The following is a 27,831-nucleotide window of genomic DNA, read 5'->3' on the forward strand; positions in this document are numbered from 1 at the left end:
ATGGGATGCACAGTGGCATGCTGCCACAGAGTGAGGACACAGGACACGCCCCGCCCCCTTCCCCACCATCTCAGTTTGGGGTCCTCTACCAATTCCTCATGCCAGACAGAAGAATCCAGAACACTTGGTAGCACATCAGGTTTTACTCAGGGGTCAAGATGGGCAAACCAACATTGGCGGATCTTAGGTGAGCTGACACCACTGAGAGCAGCTATGCTGTCCCCAACTTCTGTCTCACCCCCTCTGTTTAACTTGTAACTCTGAACTCAACCCTGCTCCCCAAACCTGTGAAATCCAAAGAGAGACCAGCAGGGGGCACCCTTTCCCAGGCTTGGCGCTGCATGAGCTGCAGGCCAGCACAGGGTCAAGGGGCATGGGGGAGGACTCTGTCCACAGCCATGGGCACCTGGCTGTTGGGGCACTGGGGACTACATCACTAACAGACACCCCCATCCCCACCCTTCCACCCATCACTGGTCATGAAGCGCTCATGTCCAACTCAATAAACAATTTGGAACAATTTGGAACCTGCTGGTGGGGGCCTAACTCAGACTCAGGTCTGCCATGACTGACATCAAATGCCTGAGCTCTCTGTACCTGCCTGCAGTGGGGAGGCAGGGGTGCCGGGAGTCCCAACGCTGAGCCTCAGGGGTAGAACCGCTCTGGCACACACTGGCGGGACGCTGACGAGGGCTCGGCAGATGAGAAGTAGGGGTGGGCCAGGGCAGTCTTGGCTGAGATCCTCTGGTTGGGGTCATACTGCAAGAGTTGCTGGGAAAGAAGGCAGGTTCACGGACGGGTTGGGCATGGCGAGGATCAAGGAGGTACCACCACCCAGATCCCCATGCCCCCAGCTCCCAACCCTGGGCTTAGCTCTCTATTGCCTGTGGACCCTCCCAGAGAAGTGTGGCGGCAAGGTCAGCTGCAACCCAGCCCCGTGAGTCAGCGGCCACCACCCGACTTCGACTGCCCTCTGCCTGTGACAGCAGGCAGGCCCTGCCTGCACAGGGCCCGCCTCGAGGTAGAGCAGGGTTTAACGAGCAGGAGAGGCGTGGGCGGCTGGGCATGGAGGTTAAGCCACCACATTCCACAGCAGAGTGCCAGCTAGAGTTCCCGTTCAGATCCAGGTCCCTAGGAATGCGCCTGTAAAGGAGGGTCCAAGTGGAAGAGCAAAGCTTCCTGGCTCCTGGCTGTTGTAAACTTTTGGGGAGCGGACCAGCAGATGGAAAATCTGTCTCTCCTTGTCACTCTGCTTTCCAAATCAATCCATATTTCAAGAACAAATAAAAGCAGACACGAATGCTGAGCCCATCCTGGGTGAGGCGCCCTGGCCAGGGACTGCCTCAGTACACACAGAGGCAGGCAGCTGTGCACCAGGGCGAGCCAGGAGGCAGTACCAGGAACTGGCGACCGAAGGAGATTAGAGGGGGAGCTGGGGCGTGCAGGCACAGGGGCCTGCCGGATCTGCCCACACCTACCATGAGCAGGTCCTTGCCCTCAGGCTCCAGGCTGGGGACGACTTCTTCCAGCCCCTTCCCGGCCCACTGGGGGAAGCTGCCTTTATAGTCGGGTAGCTGGGTGACGCCTGGCCACATGGCCTCGCTCGGAGTCCCCAGGGTGCGAAAGATGCGGAAAAGCTGGTCAATCTCAGAGTCCCCGGGGAACAAAGCTTTGCGAGTCACCTGGAAAGGAGAGCAAGCCCTCCCAGCACTTTGTCTCCAGAATCCAGCACAGATGGTCAAGCACTGCTGGATCCAGGAAGCTGAGGTCAGAAACACTCCAGGGCCCGGTGCGATAGCGTAGTGGTTAAAGTCCTTGCCCTGAATGCCCCGGGATCCATATGGACGCCGGTTCTAATCCCAGCAGCCCCACTTCCCATCTGCTCCCTGCCTGTGGCTTGGGACCCTGCACCCGCATGGGAGACTTGGAATTGGATCTGGATTCCTGGCTTCGGATTGGCTCAGCTCCAGCAGTTGCGACCACTTGGGGAGTGAACCATCGAACGGAAGACCTTCCTCTCTGTCTCTCCTCCTCTCTGTAGATCTGCCTTTCCAATAAAAATAAATAAATCTTAAAAAAAAAAAAAAGAGAGAAACACTCCAAAAATCCTGGGGCCAGTGCTGGGGCAGAGCAAGCCAAACTTCTGCCTGTGGTGCCAGCATCCCATATGGGCAACAGTTTATATCCCAGTTGCTTCACTTCCCCTCTAGCTCCTTGCTAATGCTCCTGAGAAAAAGCAGCAGAAAACAGTCTAAGAGCTTGGGGCCCTGCACCCACATGGGACATCTGAATGAAGCTCCTGGCTTCTGGTTCCAGACTGGCCCAGCTCTGGCCTTGGTGGCCATTTGGGGAGTGAACTGGTAAATGGAAGATATTTTCTCTCTCTCTGCACATCCCTCTCTGTAACCCTGTCCCTGGCATCTGTGAGCCCACCCCGACCCACAGCTGCCCCCATCCAGGCCTGCCCGGTTCTCTGTACCATCTCAGCAAAGATGCAGCCGATACTCCAGATGTCCACGGCCGTGGAATAGAACTTGCAGCCCAGGAGGATCTCGGGGGCACGGTACCACAGGGTCACCACCTGTGGGCACGGGGTGAGGGGTTCGGTGCAGGTCGGGGGCGACCTCTGCCAGCAGCCACCTCTTGCCCGTGCCCGGCCATACCTCGTGGGTGTAGGTGCGCAGGGGCACGCCAAAGGCCCGGGCCAGGCCGAAGTCAGCCAGCTTGATGGCACCCAGCTCGCTGATGAGCAGGTTCTGCGGCTTCAGGTCCCGGTGGATGACCCGGTGGGAGTGGCAGAAATTCACCCCTTGCAGCAACTGCGACAGGTAGCTCTGCCCAGTAAGAGAGAGAATGTGTGTGGGGGTCAGCTGAGTGGACGGGGAGGGGCTGGTGCCTGCTTCCCTCCAGCCCCGTACCTTGACGAGGTGCATGGGCAGCTTGGAGGCCGGCGTGGAGTCCATGTACTTCTTCAAGTCCTGGCTGACGAATTCAAACACCAGATACAGCTTCTTGTCATTGTGTACCACGTCTAGCAGTCTGGGGGGTGGGGATGGGAGAGTTGCCAGTCAGCAGGTGGTGGCAGACTGGGGGCGCCCCAGCTTCCCTGCCTCCTCTGTCACCAGCTCACCTGACAATGTTGGGGTGTTTCAGCTCTTTGAGCAGTGAGATCTCCCTGATGGCCGTGCTGGGGACCCCCTCTGTCTCCCTGCAGGACAGAGGGCACGGCCATGAGATGGGGCACTGCCCTGGGTGAGGGGGGCTCCACTTCTGCAGCCCTTGTGTCCATGCGGGTGAACTGTCCCCTGGGTGGCAGGAGGTGGGGGGAGGGAACCCTTGCTCCCTGAGACACTTCAAAAAGTTTAGGGGAGTGGGGTCAAGAGATGAGTCTCTTGGTGCAAAAAATACATGTGAAACATGTGCTTGGTGTTTTCATCATGCACTGTTTCTAGAAACTCATTAAGGAGTCCTTGAGTATCTGCTTTTTAAGAAAAATTTCTGCCCACCCCCCTGAAAAAATTGATGCTTCAGTCCCATATCCATGGATTTTCCGACCAGTCTCCACAGAGCCTGACGAAGACCGGGCAGGGAGTCGGGGTGAGCCCGGATGAGGGGTTACCCGCCCCCCGGGACAGCTGTGTGGCACCAGCAGTTGAGAGGAGCCCTGGCGTGGCCACTCAAGGAGGGGTGACGGGGGCTGCCCCAGGACTCACAGATCCAGCCTGATCTTTTTGAGAGCCACGAGCTGGCCCGTCTCCTTGTTCTGGGCCTTGTACACCACCCCGTAGGTGCCCTCTCCGATCTTCTCAACCTTCTGGAACACGTCCATGACCACAGAGCTGTCCGGGAAAGAGCCGGCGTCCCCCCACGTTGGCGCTCTACCCCCGGCCCCTCAGCCGGTTCCCTCCGGCTTCCAGTCAGCAACACCCTGCCCAGCCCCTGCCTGGGCTGCCTGGCTTCCCATCCCATTTGCTCCCAGCCCATCCTGCCCTGGAGCTGGCCTGGACACTGCTTCTACTCAGCCCGAGCCAGGACCCCTAGGCCTCGCGTTCTCAGGGCCTGGCTGCCAAATGCGAGAGGGCCCAAACTTGTCCTGCCCCAGCCCCTGCACCTGCCCAGCCAGGACCGGGGCTTTCAAGGCCCTAGGCCACCTGCGAGGGGGGCAAGGGCCACTTGGGGCAGAGGTCAAGGGTCAGGAAGGGCTTCTGAAAGCCAGACACCCGCCTTGAGGCTCAGGGTCCGAGGCCAGGGCCGGCCCGTTTGGTGACGCTTAGCCTCCTGTGAGGGAAGAACTTGGCAGGGTGGCTACCCCGCGTCCCCAGCCCCCTGCCTCAGCTCCTGGGTCCCCCAGCACCCTCTCCTCACATCCCCAGTCCAGAAGTCACCAGAAAACCGGAGCAGGCTGCAGCCTGTCAGAAGCGCTGGCTGTTCCGTGGCGCCCCTTCTGGACTCAGCCGGGACTGCACCACACACGCACTGGGAGGTCACGCCCTCTGGGGGCCTTTATTTTTCACAAGGAGCTTCTGGAAGTTTCCAGAAGCCCACAGGAGACTTGGTCCCAGTCCTGCAAAGTGTGGTCCCCTGCAGGCTCTGGGTGTCACATCTTGAGGCTGCTCTACAGGCTGTCATTTCTACCACAATAACAAACATGGCGGGGCAAGGGATCCCCTCCAATGGGGTGAGCTGGGGGAGGGGAGACAGCCACAGCCTAGTGGCCACTGAGTCTCTCTTGCTGGTACTCCCTCTGCTCGCGGATGGCTTGTTCCAGTAGGGGCAGATTCAGGCCCTCCACGCAGGTCAGCACCCGGGCCTTCACCACGGCACTGCCATCTGCAAGACACAAGCACCATGAAGCTTGCTTGACCTGGGCCAGCTCCTAAGTTCCGACAGTGGGGGAACGCGGACCAGGAGGACGGCCAGTGAGGTGCTTGCACTGTCTCCGTGGGGACCTGGCACGCAGAGGAGAGTCTGTCAGCCCAGCTGGTGTGGATAGCAGAGACGTCCAGGGCTCAGCCCGGCAAGTGCCTCCAGAACTTGCTTTCTTGTCATCCCCTCCTGTCCTGCCTGCTCCCAGGTCCTTGAGTGAAGCCATGGGCTATCCTGCTGTCCTTCCAATGCTGCTCTGAGAGAGTGCAGCCTGAGGGACTCAACAGGACAGAAGCCACTTGCTGGCTATCTACAAGGCCCAGGGCTGGGAGATGAGTGAGGCTGCCCTGGTGTCCATAAAACAGTGTGCTGTCCACTTCATGGCTGCCTGTGGCCCTGAAAGGTTTTCACGGGGCAGCTGCCGGGGGTTCAGGACAACATGGGGGTGTACAGTGGAGGTGGGGACAAGGACCAAATCAAGAGCTCTGATTTGTGGTTGGAGCTATGAAAATAATAACAATAATAATAAATTCCTAACAGAGAACCCTATGTGGAATGTTTAGGAAGCATCGAGAGAACATTTTCTTTCCTGGTGGTACAGCTGGCAATTGTGTTTTGGAGTCATCTGCTGTTTGTGAAAGCAGAAGGGGGTCTGGCGGCGTGGCCTAGTGGCTAAAGTCCTTGCCTTGAACGCACCGAGATCCCATATGGGCGCCAGTTCTAATCCTGGCAGCTCCACTTCCCATCCAGCTCCCTGCTTGTGGCCTGGGAAAGCAGTTGAGGACGGCCCAATACTTTGGGACCCTGCACCTGCGTGGGAGACCCAGAGAAAGTTCCTGGCTCCTGGCTTCAAACTTGGCACAGCACCAGCCATTGCGGTCGCTTGGGGGTGAATCATCGGACAGAAGATCTTCCCCTAGAGAGACACAGCAATCACAGGGGCAGCTTGGGCCAGCTGCAGTGGCATGACCAGCCCAGCGGGTAGACAGATACGGGAAATTCCTTCTTGCCAGAAGCCTGGGACAAAGAAGAAGGGGTTCGGGGCGAAAGGTAGTGGGCATGTGGCAGGCTGAGACTTCAGTGGGAGAGAAGGGTGGGATGGAATGCTGCGGCCCCAGCAAGTGTGTGCTGGGAGGAACGCTTCAGACTGGAAGAGGGAGGGGGTGGAGGACACGGGCAAAAGAGAACAAAGCCCTATGCGGCAGGGCAGACCCCTCAGGCAGCAGGGACCTCACCTCCTATACCGAGACCCCAGTGGAGCGGCACAGGGGAAGAAGCAGGGGGTCTCTGTGGCGGGTGAGTATCCGTGGTAGCCGTGGCTGTGCCTGTGAGGGCTGAGCAGGACCCGTGGAGGGGCTGCGAGGTAGCGGGGCCTGAGGAGATGGGACACTCTGAATCCACAGCATTGTTTTCCCCCGAATCCACGAAGCAGTAGGGGTCTTTTGCACCCAAAGGTCTGACTAGGGAGGAGGAAGGCTGGGCCTTGAGAAGCACAAGCACTGAAGTTGGGGCTGGATGGCGAAGCTGCCCCCTGAGATGCCAACATCCCTTAGGAGCACCAGTTCTAGTGTGGCTGCTCCTCTTAGGATCAAGCTGTCTGCCAATGCATCTGATAAAGCAGAGCGCTTGGACACCCGGTGCGCACGCGCGAGATCCAGGTGCAGTTCCTGGCTCTTGGCTTCGGCCTGGCCCAGCTCTGGATGCTGGGGCTATTTAGGGAGTGATTCAACAGGGGGGGAAGAACTCGGGCCCGGCGGCGTGGCCTAGCGGCTAAAGTCCTCGCCTTGAAAGCCCCGGGATCCCATATGGACGCCGGTTCTAATCCCGGCAGCTCCACTTCCCATCCAACTCCCTGCTTGTGGCCTGGGAAAGCAGTCGAGGACGGCCCAATGCATTGGGACACTGCACCCGCGTGGGAGACCTGGAAGAGGTTCCTGGTTCCCAGCTTCGGATCGGCACAGCACTGGCCGTTGCGGCTCACTTGGGGAGTGAATCATCAGACGGAAGATCTTCCTCTCTGTCTCTCCTCCTCTGTGTATATCTGGCTGTAATAAAAAAAAAAACGGGGAAGAACTCTGTCTCTCCCTCTCTGTAACTGCCTTGCAAATAAATTACAAAGCAAAACAGGAAGGAAGGAAGAAAAGAGGACATGATTGAAGCAAGGGTGACAGCTATTGGAAGAAAGTGCCTCCAAGGATCGTGAGGGCGAGTCCAGGCACGTGGGGTTCTGGGAGGTCAGAGGTCAGTGTGGGGAGGTGAGGGGACAGGCAGGAAGAGAGGTGGGGCAGTGCTGAAAGATCAAGTTCAAGGTGCAGCTGTGGGCGTGGGAGGCAGAAGTGGGGCAGAGGTGACAGGTGGCGTAACTGGCTGGCAGCAGAGAGGCAGAGAGGATTCAAGGAGCTAGCAGGTTTGGGCCCCACCTATGAGTTTTCTGAGGTGTGCATGGTTCGGGAGTCTGAATGGGGTGCAGGTGAGAGGCGCTACAATGGGGGAAATCCACATAGCAAGGAAGCCCCAGAGAACGCAAGAGCTTAGCACAGAGGCACCAACAGCCACCAAGCTGCTGGCGGACACGCAATGGGGGTCTCTGAGGACAGGAAATGGGTGAGAACCAGTGAGACCAGTGATGAGAGCACAAGGGCAGCCACCTGCTAGAGTCAGGGCACATGGAGGAGGTGCGAGGGAGCCCCAACACCTGGATGGAAGCTGCCCCCCAGCAGCCATCTGCTGGAGTCAGGGCACATGGAGGGGGTGCGAGGGAGCCCCAACACCTGGATGGAAGCTGCCCCCCAGCAGCCATCTGCTGGAGTCAGGGCACATGGAGGGGGTGCGAGGGAGCCCCAACACCTGGATGGAAGCTGCCCCCCAGCAGCCACCTGCTGGAGTCAGGGCACATGGAGGGGGTGCGAGGGAGCCCCAAGTCCTGGATGGAAGCTGCCGTCCAGCAGGTATCAGGCCCCCACCTGCATCTCTTCCCGGTTTTGGTCTTAGCTTGTTCATGTGCAATGAGTTACAGTGGCCTCTCCCGTGTCCCTGGCACTGTCAGCTTGGCCCCAGGGCGGGATCCGTGTCTAACTGGCATTTGTGTCCCCAAAGGACTTAAGACTTGGTCCAGAGGTTAAATTACACCTACCTGATGTCCTCTCTCTCTAGGTAAAGGTCAGGGCCCATGTCCTGCCCCTCCCCCCTTATCAGTTTTTTTAATTCCTCCTGGGCCAGCCGCAGACTGATACACGTGAATGATCCAGTATCAAGGAAAAGCATGTTTTAGGGGCAAAGTAAAAAAGACGGAGCAGCCAGTGCTGTAATACGCTAGCTGCAGGCCAGGGGTTTTCAGCAGGGCATTCAAGAGCTCTGCTTTGTGCCCTTATCCTGCGTCACCTCACAGGCACACCGCGTGCAGCTGCTGCCCTGTTTGTGAGGTTTAGGGTTCAGGCCAGCTGCCAGGTAGGTCACATTCGGTCAGTCTTACCTAATCAGCTCAGTAGCCAGGGTGATCCCTGCCCGGATTCATTACTCATTCTTGAAAAACTGCAGCCTTGCACATTTCATCATTTCTCCTAAACAACCTTCCCCTGGGGACCAGCACCATGGCACAAGAGGTTACAGCCATCTGGCCTGGCGGCGTGGCCTAGTGGCTAAAGTCCTCGCCTTGAACGCGCCAGGATCCCATATGGGCTCCGGTTCTAATCTTGGCAGCTCCACTTCCCATCCAGCTCCCTGCTTGTGGCCTGGGAAAGCAGTTGAGGACGGCCCAAAGCCTTGGGACCCTGCACCCGCGTGGGAGACCCAGAAGAAGCGCCTGGTTCCCGGCTTCGGATCGGCGCGCACCAGCCCGTTGCGCTCACTTGGGGAGTAAATCATTGGATGGAAGATCTTCCTCTCTGTCTCTCCTCTCTGTATATCTGACTCTGTAATAAAAATAAATAAATCGTTTAAAAAAATAAAAAAAAAAGAGGTTATAGCCATCACCTGCAGCGCTGGCATACTGTGTGGACAAGGGTATGAGTCCCGGCTGCCCCACTGCCAATCCAGCTCCCTGCTAATACACTTGGGAAAGTGGTAGAGGATGGGCCAACTGCTGGAGAGACTTAGAATCTCCTGGCTCCTGCCTTTGGCTTAACCTAACCCCAGTTAGTGAGCCATCTGGAGAGTGACCTAATGGACATAAGACTTTCGCCTTTCAAGCACATGCAATAAATCCTTAAAGAAAAAAAGAGAAGCTTCCCTCAGGAATAGGTAGATATCTGAGGAAGCAGTTGAGACAGCACTTGGGACACATAGAAATCCCACCCCGCTGAAACAGTTACTAGGAGGATTTTGATAAATAATCGCTCAACTTCCACATGTCTATAAAAGTCTGGGTATTGGTGGGGAGACTGGCATCAGGTCCTCCCTTTCACAGATACCCATGGGGACGCATAAGTTCCTTTTGTAAAATGGTGCAGTCTTGGGTCTGGCATGGTAGCCTAGTGGCTAAAGTCCTCCCCTTGCATGCACCAGGATCCCATATGGGCACTGGTTCTAATCCTGGTTGCTCCATTTCCCATCCAGCTCCCTGCTGGTGGCCTGGGAAAGCAGTTGAGGACGGCCTGAAGCCTTGGGACCCTGTACCCACATGGGAGACCTGCAGAAGGCTGTTGGCTCCTGGCTTCAGATCGGCTCAGCTCTGGCTGCTGCAGCCACTGGGGAGTGAATCATCAGACAGAAGATCTTCCTCTCTGTCTTTCCTCCTCTCTGTATATCTGACTTTCCAATAAAAATAAAATAAATCTTTAAAAATAAATAAATTAAATAAAAAAACACCATTTTTAGTGGCTACAAAATTTTGTTCTGGCTGAATTGACCATAGGACTTTAACCCATAACTACAATATATGTGCAAGAGTAGATAACAGAATCAAGCCAAGACCCAACTCCTGAGCAGGTTGGGATGTACAAGGAGCTTACGAGACATTCTAAGGCTGCTAAATGTTATACCTACTAAAAACTTGGAGTGAAGATAAGCCAGAACAACTGGATATAACAGACAGTATGGTGATCAGTTATGTGAAGGAAAAATGAGGGGCTGGCATTGTGGCACAGTGAAGCAAACCACCTACTGTGACACTGGCATTCTATATCACAATGCAAGTTCGAATCCCAGCTGCTCCTTGTCTTATCCAGGTTCCCGTGAACATGCCTGGGACGTTCATTTCTGTTTCATTTTATTTCTTTTAAAAAAGAAATATCTATTTTATTTGTCTGAAAGGCAGGATGGGGCCCGGTGTGATAGTGTAGAAGATGGGGCTCTGCCACCACAGCGGGCCACTAGGATGGAGCCTGTGGTCTCTGACTTCTGCCTGGCCCAGCCTTGGAGGTTACAGCCATGTGGATAGTTAACCTGCAGAGAGAAAATCTTTCTCTTGTGATCATTCTGCCTTTCGTTTTGTTTTTAAGATTTTTTTTAATTGGAAAGGCGGATATACAAACAGGAGAGATAGAGAGGAAGATCTTTCGTCCGATGGTTCACCCCCAAGCAACCACAATGGCTGGAGCTGAGCCAGTCTGAAGCCAGGAGCCTGGAACCTCTTCCGGGTCTCCCACGCGGGTATAGGATCCCAAGGCTTTGGGCCGTCCTCGACTGCTTTCTCAGGCCACAAGCAGGGAGCTGGATGGGAAGTGGAGCTGCCGGGATTAGAACCAGCGCCCATATGGGATCCCAGCGCGTGCAAGGCGAGGACTTAAACCACTATGCTGTCACGCTGGGCCTCATTCTGCCTTTCAAACAAATAAAATAGATATTTCTTTTTCAAAAGAAACGAAATGAAACAGAAATGTAACAGAAACAAGTACAGAGAGCTAACACGCCCAAATTACTAACTGTGGTGATTACTTCTGGGTAGGATTACAGTGATTTCTGGTTGAACAGTTATTGATTGTCTTTGAAGGTCATACAGAGATCTCCCTTCCACTTGGTGATTCACTCCCAAAAAGCTGAAGGGTTAGGGTTAGGGCTGGACCAGGCCAGAGTCAGCAGCCGGGGACTCCATTTAGGTCCATCCCACGAGCACCAGGGTAAGCATTAGCTGGAAGCTGGGATTGGAAGTGGAGCCGGGACTCAAACTAGGCACTGTGACCTGGCACCCATAGGGTGCTTTCATTCCTCACCTTGCTCTGGCCTTCACGCCCAACCACCTGGCTAGTCCCGCAACCTAACCCTCTCTGAGTCTTGGCCTTCTCCTCTTGGAGACAAGCAACGTGACTGGTCATGGGTGGCTCGGCCGACTCCAACATCCCAAGCACCCCTCCTCAGGCCGGGGTGCTTGCAGGCCTTGGGAAAAGGGCGGCTTCCCTCTGTCCCTCTCTTTCCCATGGCTGCATGGCTCCTCTCTGCCTGGTAGGTCCACCGTAAGAACCAAGAGGCCTTGAGTCTCAGGGCCGATCTGGGAGGCAATCTAACCTGAGTGGCTGCCCTTGCATCAGGAGGCAGGTCGACCCCTCATGGAATCCCTCGGATAGCATCCCTGCCTGGGCAGGTGTGACATCCCTCAGATAGCTTACCTGCCTGATGCTCCAGCTCGCCCAGGACGATGTAGAGTGAGCCCAGCTGGGCGTGGAAGGGCTCCACCAGCTTGCTACAGACCAGAACCTCATGCTGCTGGGATTCATGCAGAGCTGTCAGCGTCACTCTGGACTCGGACATCTTGTAGGCGCACAGCCTGCAGTGCAGAGAGAGAAAGGCCATTTCACAGCCTCAGGCTTGAACAGGTCTGAGGAGGACTGTCCCAAATCCCTGTTTGGGACTCCCTGGGCTTCAGTGCTGGTTCTACTTTCAAGTCCAGCTTCCTGCGAATGCCCACCCTGGCGGCAGCGGCGATGGCTTATGTCCCCTGTGTGGGAAAGCGGGCTTGAGCACAGGTCTCTTGCCTTTGGCCTGGCCCTGCTCCAGCTGTGGCGGGGACTCAGCAGGTGAGCTGGTGGACGGAGGATCTCACTCAGCATCTGAATCTCTCTCTACCTTTCAAACACAACACTGATCAACTTTGTAAAATAAAAAAAAGTTAAAAAAAATTTTTGGGAGGTCAATATACCCATGGCAAAGTATTTGGCCCTAATCTGATCAAAGGGAAAAAAATATAACAATAGAAAAAAGAAAAAACTGTTTAGTCTACACACAGAGCAGAAGGGAACTGCCTTTTTATTTTTTAAAAATTTGAAAGAGTTAACTGTAAGGTGACTGTACTCCTGGAGGTCTGGAATCTCCAAAAAAAACCCCTGCATCCTGTTAGGAGCAAAAGCTCCTGCTTCCTGAAATACCAGAGGCATGTTGGAGGTTTAGGATTGACGGGAGACACGCTGTTGAGGCATGCTGTTTTACCACTGTCTGCATTTAACTGACAGGACCAGGATCTCAAGCCTATGCATTCAATTTCCTTTCTTAAAAAAAGATGTATTTTATTATATGCAAAGTCACATATACAGAGAGGAGGAGAGACACAGAGAACGATCTACCGTCTGTTGATTCACTCCCCAAGCGACCTCAGCAACTGGTGCTGTGCCGATCCGAAGCGAGGAGCCTCTTCCTGGTCTCCCACGCAGGTGCAGGGGTCCCAAGGCTTTGGGCCGTCCTCCACTGCTTTCCCAGGCCACAAGCATGGAGCTGGATGGGAAGTGGGGCTGTGGGATTAGAACCGGTTCCCATATGGGATCCTGGTGTATGCAAGACGACGACTTCGGCCACTAGGCTACCATGCTGGGACCCCACACTTATTCTGTTCAACACTCTTCCTGTTCATGGCAAGAGATGGACGCCTAACTGGACATTAAAATCATTTCACTCACCTTGGAGTCTCACAAAATTTTCTTGAACTCTTACACAGATTGATTTATTTTTATTGGAAAGGCAGATTTACAGAGAGAGAAAGACAGACAGAGAGAAATACCTCCTACCCACTGATTCACTCCCCAAATGGTTGCAACAGCTGGAGCTGAGCTGATCGAAGCCAGGATCTAGGAGCCCTCTCTGGGTCTCCCGTTTGGGTGCAGGGTCCCAAGGCTTTGGGCCGTCCTCTGCTGCTTTCCCAGGCCACCAGCAGGGAGCTGGATGGGAAGTGGAGCAACTGGGACACAAACAGGCACCCTTAAGGGATCCCGGCACATACAAGGTGAGAATTTAGCCACTGAGCCCAAGGTAATTCTTCCACTCACCAAATAATACAGCATTTCCAATACCACTCGTTGAAATTTTCCCATCAAAATATATCAACATCTTTGTTGAAAATCTTTGCACCCATGTGGATTATTTACATTTTTTGTAACAGGTATTTTTTAGCATCATTTATTAATTATTTATATTGGAAAGTCAGATACACAGAAAGGAGAGACAGAGAGGAAGATCTTCCATCCGATGGTCCACTCCCCGAGCGCTGCAACAGCTAGAGCTGAGTCAATCCAAAGCCAGGAGCCAGGAATTTCCTCCAGATCTCCCAGGTGGGCACAGGGTCCCAAAGCTTTGGGCCATTCTCGACTGCTTTCCCAGGCCACAGGGAGTAGGATGGGAAGCAGTGCTGCCATGATTACAACCGGTGCCCATATGTATTCCGGCGCATTCAAGGCAAGGACTTTAACCACTACGCTACGGTACCGTGCTGGGCCCTGTAGTAACTATTTTCATTTTTTTTGGTGGGGGGCAGACAGTGCAATGTTCACATCCCAGCTCACCGCCACCTGTGACTACACGACAGTCTCACCTGCCGAATGTCCTCAGTGTGCTGCCATCAGGGAGGTGGCCGGCACTGACCTCCCAGGGGAAGTAATAGACGCCCGGCTTGGGCAGCATTGCTGGCTCCTGTCACCAGAGCAACGAAGATTCCTGAAAAACCAAGCAGACCACAGGACAGAGATCAGACAGCTGACGCAGAGGGGCAATAACATCTTCAAGACCAGGTCTAGAGTTTTCAAATCAAAAAGGTTTTTCTATAGAAGTGTTCATGAATCTCAAAACAACAGAATAATGTGGTCCTGCTGCCACCTGTAGTGATGGCCCAGGCCACTGGGTCCCCGCCACCCCAGGGACACCTCGATTGAGTTCCTGGATCCTGGTGTCAGACTGGCGCAGGCCCAGCTGTAGCCAGCATTCAGGGAGTAAACCAGCAGATAGATTTCTTCTGTCTGCCTTTCGAATAAATAAAAAATAAACTAAGAAAATTTTACTATCTTTTTAAAAAATATTATTGTTATTGGAAAGGCAGATTTACAGAGGAGAGACAGAAAGATCTTCTGTCTGCTGGTTCAGTCCTCAAGTGACCGCAGCAGCCAGAGCTGAGGCAATCTAAATCCAGGAGCTAGGAGCTTCTTCCAGGGCTCCTACAAGAGTCAGGGTCCAAAGGCCGTCCTCGACTGCTTTCCCAGGCCACAAGCAGGAAGCTGGAAAGGAAGTGGAGCAGCTGGGACACAAATCGGTGCCTATATGGGATCCTGGTGCATGCAAGGTGAGGATTTAGCCACTGAGGCATTGTGCTGGGCCCAGTAAGAAAATTTTAACAGGGGCCCGGCGGCGTGGTCTAGCGGCTAAAGTCCTCTCCTTGAACGCACCGGATCCCATATGGGTGTCGGTTCTAATCCCAGCAGCTCCAATTTCCATCCAGCTCCCTGCCTGTGGCCTGGGAAATCAGTTGAGGTCGGCCCAAAGCTTTGGGATCCTGCACCTGCATGGGAGACCTAGAGGAAGTTCCTGGCTCCTGGCTTTGGACCAGCACAGCACCGGCTGTTGCATTTACTTGGGGAGTGAACCATCGGATGGAAGATCTTCCTCTCTATCTCTCCTCCTCTCTGTATATTTGACTTTGTAATAAAAATAAATAAATCTTTAAAAAATTTTTAACAGAAAAAAAAGACACACTAACAATATTGTATAAAATTACGTTCAATCTATGTATACAAGGTGCATGGGAAATAACATAATTTCATGTTTAGACTTGGGTCTCATCCTAAGGTACCCCAATACGCATATGCAAATATTCTAAAGTTTTTAAAAAATGGAAACATTTCTGGTTGAAGCATTTGGAATATGGGAGGCTGGAGCTGTAGACAGTGAGGATTCACAAGTTAGTGGTCCATGACATAAGAATGCTGATTCGTGACCACCAGCTGTCTGTCAGGACACACAGTGCAGGCATTAACTCAGGTGATTGGTCTCTTTGGTACCCCAACACCCCTGCAGAAACCAGATGGCACAGCTGGACAGGCCAGTGCGAGTCATGCTCAAGTGGCTTTATCATTCTCTAGGGGGAGGTCATCGTCTGAGTTGCAGGTCAGCGCACCAGAGTGTTTCAAGACAATGTGCCATGAACTGGTCTGGCGGGGGCACAGTCACCTGCTGGTCCCTGCAGGCTGGTGTGCCTCACTGCGGCCAGGGACCAGACGCAGCAATGAGAGAACCCCCAAACTGCCTCTCGGCATGACAAAATCCAGAAACAGAATCAACACCCAAAGCGAGAGAGACAACACCCAAAATCAACCAAAGGACAGTGGCACTCGTTTAGGGTCACCAAGAATGACCCTAGTCAGCCTGGCAGGGATGCTAGCAAGCAGGTGTGGCTGTGACATGGCTTGGCCCACATGGTGCCCAGGTCACGGTGCTCAGGTTCCAGGCTTGGCTCCGCTTCCCTTCCAGCTTCCCACCAGTGCATACCCCGGGAGGCAGCAGTGGATGGTCCAGGCAGTCGGAGCCCTGCCACCTACACAGAAGACCCAGCTTTAGCTCCCAGCTCCTGCCCAGGTCTGGCCCAGTGGAGGATGCTGGGTAGTGGACTAACAGATGGACGATCTCCATCCCTGCCTTCCAAATATATAGCAAATAAATATATATACATACATACATGTTTTAAGAAGTTTATTTATAATATATATTTTTAATCTTTAGCTTCATAATCTTTTAAATATGCATTTATTTGGAAGACAGAGACAGAGCTCCCCGTGCTGGTTTACTCTCCAAATGCCACAATAACGAGGGTGAGCTGGAACTGGGGCAAGGTTCAAAAGGTGGGACCAAAACTGGGAGCCAGGAACACACTGCAAGCCTCCTATGTGGGTTGTAAGAACTCAATTACTGGGCCCGGCAGCATGGCCTAGCGGCTAAAGTCCTCGCCTTGAACGCACCCCGGGATCCCAATGGGCGCCGGTTCTAATCCCTGCAGCTCCACTTCCCATCCAGCTCCCTGCCTGTGGCCTGGGAAAGCAGTTGAGGACAGCCCAATGCATTGGGACCCTGCACCTGTGTGGGAGACCTGGAAGAGGTTCCAGGTTCCCGGCTTCGGATCGGCGTGCACCAGCCCGTTGCGGCTCACTTGGGGAGTGAATCATCGGACGGAAGATCTACCTCTCTGTCTCTCCTCCTCTGTGTATATCTGACTGTAATAGAAAAATGAATAAATCTTTCAAAAAAAAAAAGAACTCAATTATTGGGACCAGTGTGGCAGCTCAGCAACCTAATTCCCTGCCTGCAAGCACCAGGATCCCACAAGGGCACCAGTTAGTGTCCCGGCTGCTCCACTTCCCATCCAGCTCCCTGCCTGTGGTCTGGGAAGCTGGGATTAGGAGCTAGACCTGAAGAGCTAGAGCGAGTCCAGACACTTCTGTGGGAGGTGTAGCCACCTTAACCACTAGATTCTTCTAGATTCTTCTAGAATCTTTGTAAAGGTAATTCTGTTTGGCCCAACATGGTAGCCTAGCAGCTAAAGTCCTCACCTTGCACGTGCCAGGATCCCACACTGGTGTCGTTTTTAATCCTAGCAACCTTGCTTCCCATCCAGCTGCCTGTTTGTGGCCTGGGAAAGCAGTCGAGGACGACCCAAAGCCTTGGGACCCGCACCCACGTGCGAAACCCGGAAGAGGTTCCTGGCTCCTGGCTTCGGATGGCTCAGCTCCAGCCATTGTGGCCGCTTGGGGAGTGAATCCATTGTGGCCGCTTGGGGAGTGAATCAACAGAACGAAGATCTTTCTATGTTTGCTCCTCTCTTTATATCTGCCTCTCCAATAAAAATAAATAAATCTTAACAAAATAAAAAGCTTGGGCCTGGCGCAGTGGCCTAGCAGCTAAAGTCATCCCCTTGAATGCACCGGGATCACATATGGCCGCCAGTTCTAGTTCCAGCAGCTCCACTTCCCATCCAGCTCCCTGCTTGTGGCCTGGGAAAGCAGTGGAGGACGGCCCAAAGCCTTGGGACCCTGCACCCACGTCGGAGACCCGGAGAAGGCTGCTGGCTCCTGGCTCCGGGTCGGCACAGCACCAGTTGTTGAAGTCGCTTGGGGAGTGAATCATTGGGTGGAAGATCTTTCTCTCTGTCTCTCCTCTCTATATTTATCTGACTTTCCAATAAAAATAAGTAAACCTTTAAAAATTTCTTTTAAAATGGAGTGAGCCTTCTGTTAAAAAAAAAAAAGGGTAATTCTGTCACTCCCAAGTACCAAATATACAGTAAAGTACTAAGTATATCTGTCACTAATTTTATACTTATTGTTAAAATTATCATACAGTAGGATCAACTCTTTGGGGAGGATACATCTCTGTAAGAGTGAGATTCATTAATTCTGTTTAAAAACTGCATTTGCTGACGTGTGTGGCACCATGAATCTATCACAAGAAGAGTCGAGTTACAGCGCATTTTGAGCTGCATTTTGACTTCTGTAAGTTCTGTTACACGAGGATTACTGCATATTTGGATGTCATCTCAACAAAATAAATGCTTCAGTAACAAAACAAAAGGATTGGGCTCGGCAGCATGGCCTAGTGGCTAAGGTCCTTGCCTTGATCCCATATGGCCGCTGGTTCTAATCCTGGCAGCTCCACTTCCTTTCTATCTCTCCTCCTCTCAGTATATCTGACTTTGTAATAAAAATAAAACAAATCTTTAAAAAAAAAAAAGGATTGTTTGATCATGCTGTTCAATTTTTTGCAATCACCAGAGTACATAGGATCTAATAAGTCATCCACGGATGCCAAAGTAAAAAGAGGAACAGGTCTCGCCCTTTGTCCCACATACTGCTTAACCAAACAGAGAAAAGGAGTCACTTCCCAGGTGGGGAGGACTCCGGGGAAAGGGGAAACCAGAAACACAGCAACCCCCAGCCCACCCCATGTGATGCTGTGAGAAGGGTGCGTGGTCCTGGGGGACTCCTGCCAAAGATGTAGCCTCTGAATCTGCTCGTGAAGAAACATGAGACAAATGCCAACAGAGGGACACTCTACATCTGGCAGGCATCCTTCAAGTCAAGGTCACAGGGGACAAAGAAACTGCTCCAGCAGCAGAGGTCAGGAAACAGGACAGCAGTGACAGGTTGCATGGTGGTTCCCCGGCAGCCCTCAGCACGTGATGTTCCTGCACACAGGGATTCGGCGAAGGCCAGCATGTGCACACCCAAGAAGGTCCTGTGGGTGGACAAGGGGGACAGTTGGACACGGACACAGACAAGTGCACAGGGAGAAGGCCACGTGAAGAACATGGCAGACACAGTGTGGCTTGGACACAAGGCAACATGTGCTGTGCCTAGCACTGCCAACAGACCACCCGGGAAGCCAGGACTGGCAGGCGCCAGCTGCTGGCACCTCAGCGTTGTCTCTTTCAGCACTGACAGCCGACACATTTCTGCCGCTGAAGTCACTCTGGTTTGCGGCACACTCCCCGGACGTCATCCCTAGGATATTAACACAACTGCAGGAGATGACTGATCTCAGATTGGGTCTCGGACTGGGAGGAAGAATGGGCATTAAGGAGAAGGATAAGGGTAGATTAAGGGTGGATAATTATAAAATGGGGGAAAAGACTGCTGATCAAGTAATAACATCATATAATCGTTAAAATCCTAAACCGGTAACGGTCCTGTAAAGCATGTTTGCTTCCAAGAAAACAGAGCGAAGTACTTGCGAGTGAAGGGCCAGAAGGACTTGGGCACTATGTTCCCGAATGGTTTTTGGGAAAAGCAAACCAACAGACTGGCATGAGGAAGAGACAGCACTCATGGCCAAACATTAACAATGGGTCGAAGGTCTCTCCATACTATCATCTCTTCTTGCAATCTGAGTGTGTGTGTGTGTGTGTGTGTGTGTGTGTGTGTGTGTTTAAAGATTTATTTATTTATTTGAAAGGTAGAGTTACAAAGACACCTAGTGAGAGATCTTAGATCTGCTGGCTCACTTTCCAAATGGCCACAATGGCCAGGGCTGGGTCAGCCCAAAACCAGGAACTCACATCTCTCTCCGGGTCTCTTACATGGGTGTAGCGGCCCAAGCTCCTGAGCCATCCTCAGCTGCCTTCCCGGGTGATCCATGAGGGAGCTGGGCTGCAGGTGGAGCAGCCAGGACATGAATGAGTGCCCATACAGGATGTTGGTGTTGGTGGCAGTAGCTTAACCCACTGAACCACAATGCCTGCCCCATTCTTGCAATTCTTGTGTATGTTTGAAATTATTATTACTTAAAGATTTATTCATTTGAAGCACACACATACACACACACAGAGAAAGATCAATCTTCTATCTGCTGGTTCACTTCCCAAACAGCTGCGGTGGCGAGGACTGGCCACCTCCAGCAGCAGGCTGGAGCTCCATCTGTTTTGCCACATGGGTGCAGAGACCCAAGGACTTGGGCCGTCTTTTGGTTGCTTTCCCAGGGACATCTGCAGGGAGCTAAATTATTGTTTTCTTTAATGTATCTGTGTTTAGGTGATCTGAGAAGCTTTGCCATGCATTGAATTTTTAAAAAAGATTTATTTACTTTTATTACAGAGTCAGATATACAGAGAGGAGGAGAGACAGAGAGGAAGATCTTCCATCCAATGATTCACTCCCCAAGTGAGCGCAACAGCCGGTGCTGCGCAGATCCGATGCCAGGAGCCAGGAAATTCCTTCAGATCTCAGACGTGGGTTCAGGGTCCCAAGGCTTTGGGCCGTCCTCAACTGCTTTCCCAGGCCACAGGCAGGGAGCTGGATGGGAAGTGGAACTGCCAGGATTAGAACTGGTGCCCATATGGGATCCCGGTGCGTTCAAGGTGAGGACTTTAGCCGCTATGCCACTGCGCCAGGCCCAGGGAGCTAAATTAAAAGTGGAGCAGCAGGGACTCAGGCAGGATGCAGGAATCGCAGGCAGCAACCTGACCTGAAGTGCTACAGCACTGGCCCCTATTTTTTAAATTTTGCATATGTTTGAAATTATATCAAAAAATAATAAAAAAGACAAAAATCACTAACTCTAGTTTCTTTATCCAAGCCTATTCTACTTACTGCTGCACCCACTCAGTCACCATTTCATTAAGAATGTTGAAGGACAAAGTCATAACCATTTAGTTGAAAGCTTATGCTGGGTTATAGTTTTTATTCTAGAATTGGCAATATTTTGTCCCATAACATAGGGTACATGGGGCCAGCACAATAGCCCAGTTTGCTAATCCTTCGCTTGCAAGTGCTGGGATCAGAAATGGACTCTGGTTTGTGTTTCGGTGCTCCATTTCCCACCCAGCACCCTGCTTATGTCCTGGGAAAGCAGTTGAGGATGGGTCCCTGCACCTGTGTGGGAGACCCGTAAGAAGCTCCTGGCTCCTGGCTTCAGATCAGCTCAGCTGCAGCAATTGTGGCCATCTGGGAAGTGTAACAGTGGAGGGAAGATCTTGCTGTCGTTTTTCTATAAATTTGCCTTTGCATTAAAATAAATAAATCTTAAAAACACAGAGTATACATTCTGAAAACAGGATATTTATTATAGCCAAAAAATGCTTTTACAAATTTAAGATAATGGTTAAACAAATTAATTTAAAATGGGAAGATATCAATAAGATCTCTCCAACACAGATGGAAAAGTCCTGAGAGAGAAAAAATTAGAGAAAGGGGAAGAAAACCATTCATGTAGGGGTCCAAACCCCTGACATATTGTTCCCAAATAGATCGGGAGAGAAAAACTGAAGAGCAAAAGCCACGCAAACCCCAGTGGGAGCAGGTGTCTTGCGCAGTGGCTGGTGTACCTGCATTGATATCCAAGCGGCTGGGCTTGAGTCCCAGAGGAGTGACTGATCCAGGCACTCCCTGAGAGGCAGCAGGCAAAGCTCAAGGACTGGGGACTCTGCTGCTCACGTGGGAGATCCAGATTGAGTTTTGGGCCACTGGCTTTCACCTGGCCCAGCCCTGGCTGATGTCAGCAGATGGGGCTTAAACCAGCAGGTGGAAGAGCTCTCTCTGTTTCTCTCTGCCTTTCAAATAAATACAATTTTAAAAACACAGTAAACCGAAGTGTTACAGGATGGAATAAAACTTGGATACAGTTGAAGGATTAAAGCTAGAAGAAACGTGAGATCAGATACAAAGGCACCACAACGAAACTTCCTCATCTCCTGAGCCCTTCACCCTGCAAACACACAGCCCTGTCTTTCCAATCACAGCAACACAGGTGTCCAGCCATACTGCCCAGCACTTTCAGGGGTGGTTTCCCATCTCCACTCACCCTGTGGGCATGCCCTGTTTCCCAGCTTCCAAGGACTTGCTGAGACTCCTTCCATTTAGTTGGGTCCTTGGGAGGGAGGAGAAACAGGCCCTTGGATCAGAACCAAGACCTGTGCTTTTAAATACAACCTCCAATCCCACCTCATCATAAAGGAAGCACCTGCCTTTCATCTACTCAAACAAAGGACTCATTCCTTTTAAAAATACAGATCATTTAGTTTATTTGAAAGTCAGAATGACTGAGAGATGTCCCTGTACTGGTTCCCTTCCCAGATGGCACAAGGGCTGGGCTGGGAAGCCAGGAGTCAGGAGCACCCTCCAAATCTCCCAGGTGGACGATGGGGGTCCATTTACTTGAGCCATTATCAGCTGTATCCCCAGGCCCACTTGTAGGAAGGCAGATAGAAGTGGAACAGCCGGGATTTGAACTGGCGCTCCAAGAGGGGATACTGGCGTCCCGGTGCCAGCTAAACCCCACTGTGCCACAAAGCAGGTGTGACTGCTGCTACGCTTGTTCCTCTCAACAACAAGAGTGACATTGTAAACCTCAAATCTTTGTGGACTCAAGCCTCCCTCTCTAACCAACAGCTTCCAAAACATACCGAAGCCCAGGAAGATGTTACAGGTAACCCTAGAACGGTAAAGTCCACATCCAGACCAAGGTGAATTTCACAGCACAATGAGCTAGTTTTGATGCACGGGGAAAACAGAGACCTTAAGAAAAATCCATATTTTCCAATCGCGAAGTGTTGACCCTGTACGGACTCAAATTTGAACAAAGCAACCGTAGTTCATTTATTTGTGTGTGTGGCACAGTGGGATAAGCTACCATATGCAAGGATCAGCATCCTCTATGAGCACTGGTTTAGGTCTCTGCTACTCCTCATCCAACCCAGCTCCCTGCTAATCGACCTGGGAAAGCAGCAAAGGATAGCCCAAGCATTTGGGTCCCTGGCACCCATGTGGGGGACCCAGAGGGAGTCCTTGCCTTTCACCAGGCTGTTGCGATCATTTGTGAAAGGAACCAGTGGAGGGAAGATCTCAACCTCCATTTCTCTCTATAACTCTGCTTTTTACAAAATCAACACATTTATAACACTGGGGAAACTTTACTGTAAGCTGGGTTTGTGATGACATTCAAGAATTTTTGCTAACATTTCTCAATGTTAGGATACTGAGACATTCAACAAAAAATTGTTTAGAGGGCCTGGTGTGGGAGCCTAGTGGTTAAATCCTCTCTGTATATCTGCCTTTCCTCACCTTGCCAGGATCCCATATGGGTACTGGTTCAAGTTCTGGCTGCTCCAGTTCCCATCCAGCTCCCTATTGTGGCCTGGGGGAGCAGTGGAGGATGGCCCAATGCCTTGAGACCCTATACTAATGTGTAAGACCCAGAGGAAGCTCCAGGTTCCTGGTTTCAGATTGGCTCAGCTCTGGTCAATGCGGTCAGTCGGAGAGTGAACCACCGGACAGAAGATCTTTCTGTTGCTCCTTCTCTCTATAAATCTGACTTTCCAATAAAAAAATAAAAATATTTTAAAAAAATATTTTGGAGAGGCTCAGTGAGGTAGCTTAGTGGCTAAGGTCCTCGTCTTGTATGAGTCAGGATCCTATATGGGTGCCAGTTCTAATCCCGGCGGCCATGCTTCCCATCCAGCTCCCTGCTTGTGACCTGGGAAAGCAGTCAAGGACGGCCCAAAGCCTTGGGACCCTGCACCCGCGTGGGAGACCCAGAAGAGGCTCCAGCCTCTTGGCTTCAGATTGGCTCAGCTCCAGCCGTTGCAGCCATTTGGAGAGTGAATCAACAGAAGGAAGACCTTTGTCTCTCCTCCTCTCTGTATATCTGACTTTCCAATGGAAAAAATAAATATTTTGGAGATACACAGTGAAAGTATTTGTGGTGCCCAGCGCGGTGGCCTAGCGGCTGAAGTTCTTGCCTTGAATATGCCGGAATCCCATATGGGCGCAGGTTCTAATCCCGGCAGCTCCACTTCCCATCCAGCTCCCTGCTTGTGGCCTGGGAAAGCAGTCGAGGATGGTTCAAAGCCTTGGGACCCTGCACCCACGTGGGAGACCTGGAGGAGGTTCCTGGCTCCTGGCTTCAGATTGGCATAGCATCACCCATTGTCGTCACTTGGGGCGTGAATAATCAGAGGGAAGATCTTCCTTTCTGTCTCTCCTCCTCTCTGTATATCTGCCTTTCCAACAAATATAAATACATCTTTAAAAAAAGAAAGTATTTTGGACATAGCATGAGATTTGCCTAAAATCACTGTGGTGGTAGAGTAGGTAGAGGTGTCAGTGTTGATCATGTGAACCCTGTAGACAGTTATGAAAAAGGTCCATTGTCTTATTCCACCATGAGACATTTCAAAATGCAAGGCAGATCACAGAACTTTCTGTTAAAAGTCTGTGGAAGGCTTCTCATGATCGTGATTAGAACCGAGTTCTCTAGCTGGGCCTGTCTGCGCCTGCTGGCCTCTGCCTGCCACCCCGCCTTCCCAGTTCACTTGATCTCAGCCCTGCCCACTGGCTTCTCCATAGACTTGAACAAGTTTTCCCAGCCCTGGGCTTGGCTGGTTTCCTGTCATTCTGGTCCTAGTTCAAACACTGTCCCCTCAACCAGGTCTTCCGTGTTCACTCCACTCCATCTCAAATTGCATTCTCTACTGCACCGGTTATTCAACTGCCTCACTTTGATTAGTTTTTCTTTTCCTCCCCCCCTTTTTAAATGAGTAGTACAGAGGCAGATACAGCAGACACACGGCCCAGCCAGCCCATGGTCTCTCATGTGGACAGCAAGAACCCAATCACATGAGTTGTCAACCACAGCCGTCCAGGGTTTGTCTTAGCAGGGAGCTGGCTCCAGCAGCTGGAGCTGAATCAAACCCAGATAGGATGTCGCAGGACATGATCGCCTCAATCTCTATACAGAGGAAACTTGCCTGGGTGTTTGCACAAAATCGGGGTTGTGACTAATGTAAACTTCAGAGTGGAACACTGACCTTAAGCCAAACTTGGTATTCCTCTCCTGTCGGGAGCACTGCACGTGTGCCCTAAGATGGCGCTGAGACCTCTCCTCCCTCCGGAGCTTGGCAGTACACAGGTTTTAGGAAGTGCCTTCTGATTGGCCTGTAGCTGCATGCTTAGCGCTTGTGCTACGCGTGATCAGAGCCATGGATGTCGGGAGCACTGCACGTGTGCCCTAAGATGGCGCTGAGACCTCTCCTCCCTCCGGAGCTTGGCAGTACACAGGTTTTAGGAAGTGCCTTCTGATTGGCCTGTAGCTGCATGCTTAGCGCGTGTGCTACGCGTGATCAGAGCCATGATTGGCGTGCCTGCCGCGTGCATCGGTGACCTTTAAGCTGATTGGACTAGGATTGTATTTAGCAGTGGGGGTTTCAGGAAGAAAGGGGCCAGGACAGGAAGACGGAGACAGACGGACGGACGGACTGAGACAGAGGACAGAGTACGACTGGGACGGACAGACGGACAGACAGAAGACTAGGGGTGACGAGGAGGTTGGGGAAATGAAGCAGAGACTAACGGGAGGAAAAGGGAGAAGTCGAGTCGACTGGCTGGGAAACGGACTGGTTGGAAGAATAAAGTGCCTCAAGATATAGAACCTGGAGTGTCGGGTGAATTCTTCTGCGGGACGGAAGACCCCGACAACTGGTGCCGTGACTCGGATCCAATTTAGCCAGTAAGCCGCAAAAGCGGGAATAAGGTAAGCAGCTGAGCAGAACGCTCAGGGAGCCGCTGAACAGCGGGAATTAATTTTCAACTGAGATTTATTTCTCAGGGAGCCGCAAAAGCGGGAATGTGCACGAAAAGCTCGCGGTGTGCGACAAGAGAGAAAGCTCGCAGTTATGCGACAAGAAGGTTCACGGTTAGTGACTAGAAAAAAGTTAGAGCCATGGGGAATTTGTCCTCCACGGTGCACATGCAGCACCTGCGGCAGGGATTGTTAAGTGAGTCAGAAGAGGCCTCTGGAAGTAAGTCTTCTGAGGATCCTCCACCCATTAAAAGCTTGGCTAAATGCTTTGCTCTGATAGCAGTTCTTGAGATGCTGATTTTGTTAGGCCTTATATTGCTGACAGGTGGTTGCTTTTTGATTAATCCAGATCTCCATTACCTGACCCTAAGTTTTCAGTTGCCTGGTTTTCCACCTTTTAAATATCTTTATAGTATGATCAGAAAGAAAAAGTCAAGAAAAAAAATTTTGCAGAACTTGTCCTCTGGGCTTGCAGATTTTACTTTGGAAGGTCTTTTGTTGTGCAGGCTAGCTTAATCTGCATATCCATGGCCCTTGGCAATTTTGGAAATTTGGAGTTCAAGGGGTAATACAAGACAAGTCTCTTGAGATTTTGGGGGTTTCAATTGTGATATTTTAAAAAATGTGAAATTTTATCGCAAATAATTTGTTATAGAAGTAAATTTTGACTCATTATTAAATTATTTCTAGGTATAAGTTAAATTAATGTGGTATTTATTATATATAAAGCATTTTTATAGTTTAAAATAATTTTTGTGTTTTCGGCTGGTTATCAAACTTCTTATTGCTTCAAATTGGTAAAGATTTTGTTTTGTTTTAAAGGTATTTGAGTGATGATTTCACGTCAATAACGAAGTTTAATCTATAATGTGTTATATTAATAGCAAAAACCTTTTTTCAGATATTTTTAGTCATCCTTAAAAAGGTATCCAACAATTCAAAATTTTCCAATTCTAGTATCTCTTGGTATTCTTACGAGGCCTCAAGAATGCCAACGGATTTATCTCCCATTTTGTGGAGACAGTTAATCAGGGTGATTGGATGAAGATTATTGCCAAATGTAGTAAACTTCTGTTGTGTCAAAATGTTGTACACATCCATGGAGTTGTGAGGGTTTAAATTTTAGAATGCACATTTTTAATGATTTAGCTTTACAGTTGTATCTGGTTGTTCATCAAGTATTTTTAGGATGGCTATATTATTGGGAAGTTTGTTCGGGCAGTGCTAGTGCTTCTCAACAGAGAATCCCCGGAAGTATGGCTGAACATGCTGGACCGGTAGTCAAAGACGGGTAAGTATCTGATAAGGCTTTACCAACCTAAGACAGGCGCCGCGTTCACAGCCACGCGGTTAGCCCATGACAGGGAAGGAGAGCCCTAACTCGGAACACCTAAGACAGGCACGGTCCTTTGTTTATTAAAACAAAAAGGGGGAGATGTCGGGAGCACTGCACGTGTGCCCTAAGATGGCGCTGAGACCTCTCCTCCCTCCAGAGCTTGGTGGTACACAGGTTTTAGGAAGTGCCTTCTGATTGGCCTGTAGCTGCATGCTTAGCGCGTGTGCTACGCGTGATCAGAGCCATGATTGGCGTGCCTGCCGCGTGCATCGGTGACCTTTAAGCTGATTGGACTAGGATTGTATTTAGCGGTGGGGGTTTCAGGAAGAAAGGGGCCAGGACAGGAAGACGGAGACAGACGGACGGACGGACTGAGACAGAGGACAGAGTACGACTGGGACGGACGGACGGACGGACAGACAGAAGACTAGGGGTGATGAGGAGGTTGGGGAAATGAAGCAGAGACTAACGGGAGGAAAAGGGAGAAGTCGAGTCGACTGGCTGGGAAACGGACTGGTTGGAAGAATAAAGTGCCTCAAGATATAGAACCTGGAGTGTCGGGTGAATTCTTCTGCGGGACGGAAGACCCCGACACTCTCCCATCTCTGCCCTGCCCCTCCCCTCCGAGACACAGATAAAGTCCCAGGTAGTTTTATCTTATCATCAGGTTATGCTGACTACAAGGACAGTAGCAGCTTTGGAGATGAAATCATTCCAGGAAACCAAGCGAAACTACACTTTGAGGTTTGAGAAGTATTCAAACAGCAAAACGCCCGGCTCCAGAACAGACCCGGAACTTCAAAAAATCTTTAAAACCTTACTTTGTTCATTGTAAATCTTCTTTGACATTATTTTTTTTAAGATGTCTGCATGAAAACACGTACTTTTGGAGCTCCCTTACACTTGACGTCCAAGGTAAGCTTACCCTATTCCCAGTACACTTCCTAGTAATAAATAAATAAGCAAGTCAGTCGGCCAAGGGCATTAGTACTAGTGTGCTTTTCAAACTGACCACAGTTCATTACGGGGAACCTGTACACCCTTTCCCCTTCACAACAAGGTCTCCCTAACCCCCTGACTTCCGGCGACGCCACGGCGATGCGACCAGGAAGTGTGGGGCAGCCGAGTGCCATGGCGCAGGCGCAGCCCCGCCCCCTCCGTGGCCCCGCTGACCTGGGCTTCAGGTTCTGTCAGTCCCGCGGGGTCACCTGACAGGGGACGCCGGAAGCGCTCAACGCCCCCTCAGTGCGAAGATTCCTTGACTCTCTCTTGGCCGGTGTCCGCCCCTCGGGAGTCGCCGGTGGCCGGGCAGGGTCTCCGCGGGCTGGGGGCTCGGGCCTTCGTGTGCCGCTCGGCCGGCAGCTCAGGCGCCGAGGGTCCGCGGG

At 51.6% G+C, this 27,831-nt stretch overlaps 2 protein-coding genes across 3 annotated transcripts; both read right to left on the minus strand.

The window, feature by feature from the left end:
- Nucleotides 1-132: 132 nt before the first annotated feature.
- CDK3 (cyclin dependent kinase 3) lies at nucleotides 133-4,651 on the minus strand. Of its 2 annotated transcripts, XM_058675658.1 has the most exons (8): nucleotides 4,386-4,651; nucleotides 3,714-3,839; nucleotides 3,131-3,208; nucleotides 2,919-3,039; nucleotides 2,664-2,834; nucleotides 2,480-2,581; nucleotides 1,479-1,682; nucleotides 133-771 (listed from the first exon to the last, which is right to left on the minus strand). In XM_058675658.1, exons 2-8 carry the CDS (start codon nucleotides 3,827-3,829, stop codon nucleotides 646-648), a joined length of 918 nt encoding a protein of 305 aa, XP_058531641.1. In that variant the 5' UTR covers nucleotides 3,830-3,839; nucleotides 4,386-4,651; the 3' UTR covers nucleotides 133-645. The 2 variants fall into 2 exon arrangements, with proteins under 2 accessions (XP_058531641.1, XP_004593103.2); XM_004593046.2 differs by lacking the exon at nucleotides 4,386-4,651 and having other exon boundaries at nucleotides 3,714-3,860.
- Nucleotides 4,652-4,693: 42 nt separating this feature from the next.
- Nucleotides 4,694-27,752, minus strand: TEN1 (TEN1 subunit of CST complex). The gene is made up of 4 exons (XM_004593047.2): nucleotides 27,620-27,752; nucleotides 13,598-13,719; nucleotides 11,409-11,566; nucleotides 4,694-4,830 (listed from the first exon to the last, which is right to left on the minus strand). Exons 2-4 carry the CDS (start codon nucleotides 13,684-13,686, stop codon nucleotides 4,709-4,711), a joined length of 369 nt encoding a protein of 122 aa, XP_004593104.1. The 5' UTR covers nucleotides 13,687-13,719; nucleotides 27,620-27,752; the 3' UTR covers nucleotides 4,694-4,708.
- Between the last annotated feature and the right edge of the window lie 79 nt (nucleotides 27,753-27,831).

Source organism: Ochotona princeps, chromosome 17, assembly GCF_030435755.1.
Source record: "Ochotona princeps isolate mOchPri1 chromosome 17, mOchPri1.hap1, whole genome shotgun sequence".
Classification (NCBI taxonomy): domain Eukaryota; kingdom Metazoa; phylum Chordata; class Mammalia; order Lagomorpha; family Ochotonidae; genus Ochotona; species Ochotona princeps.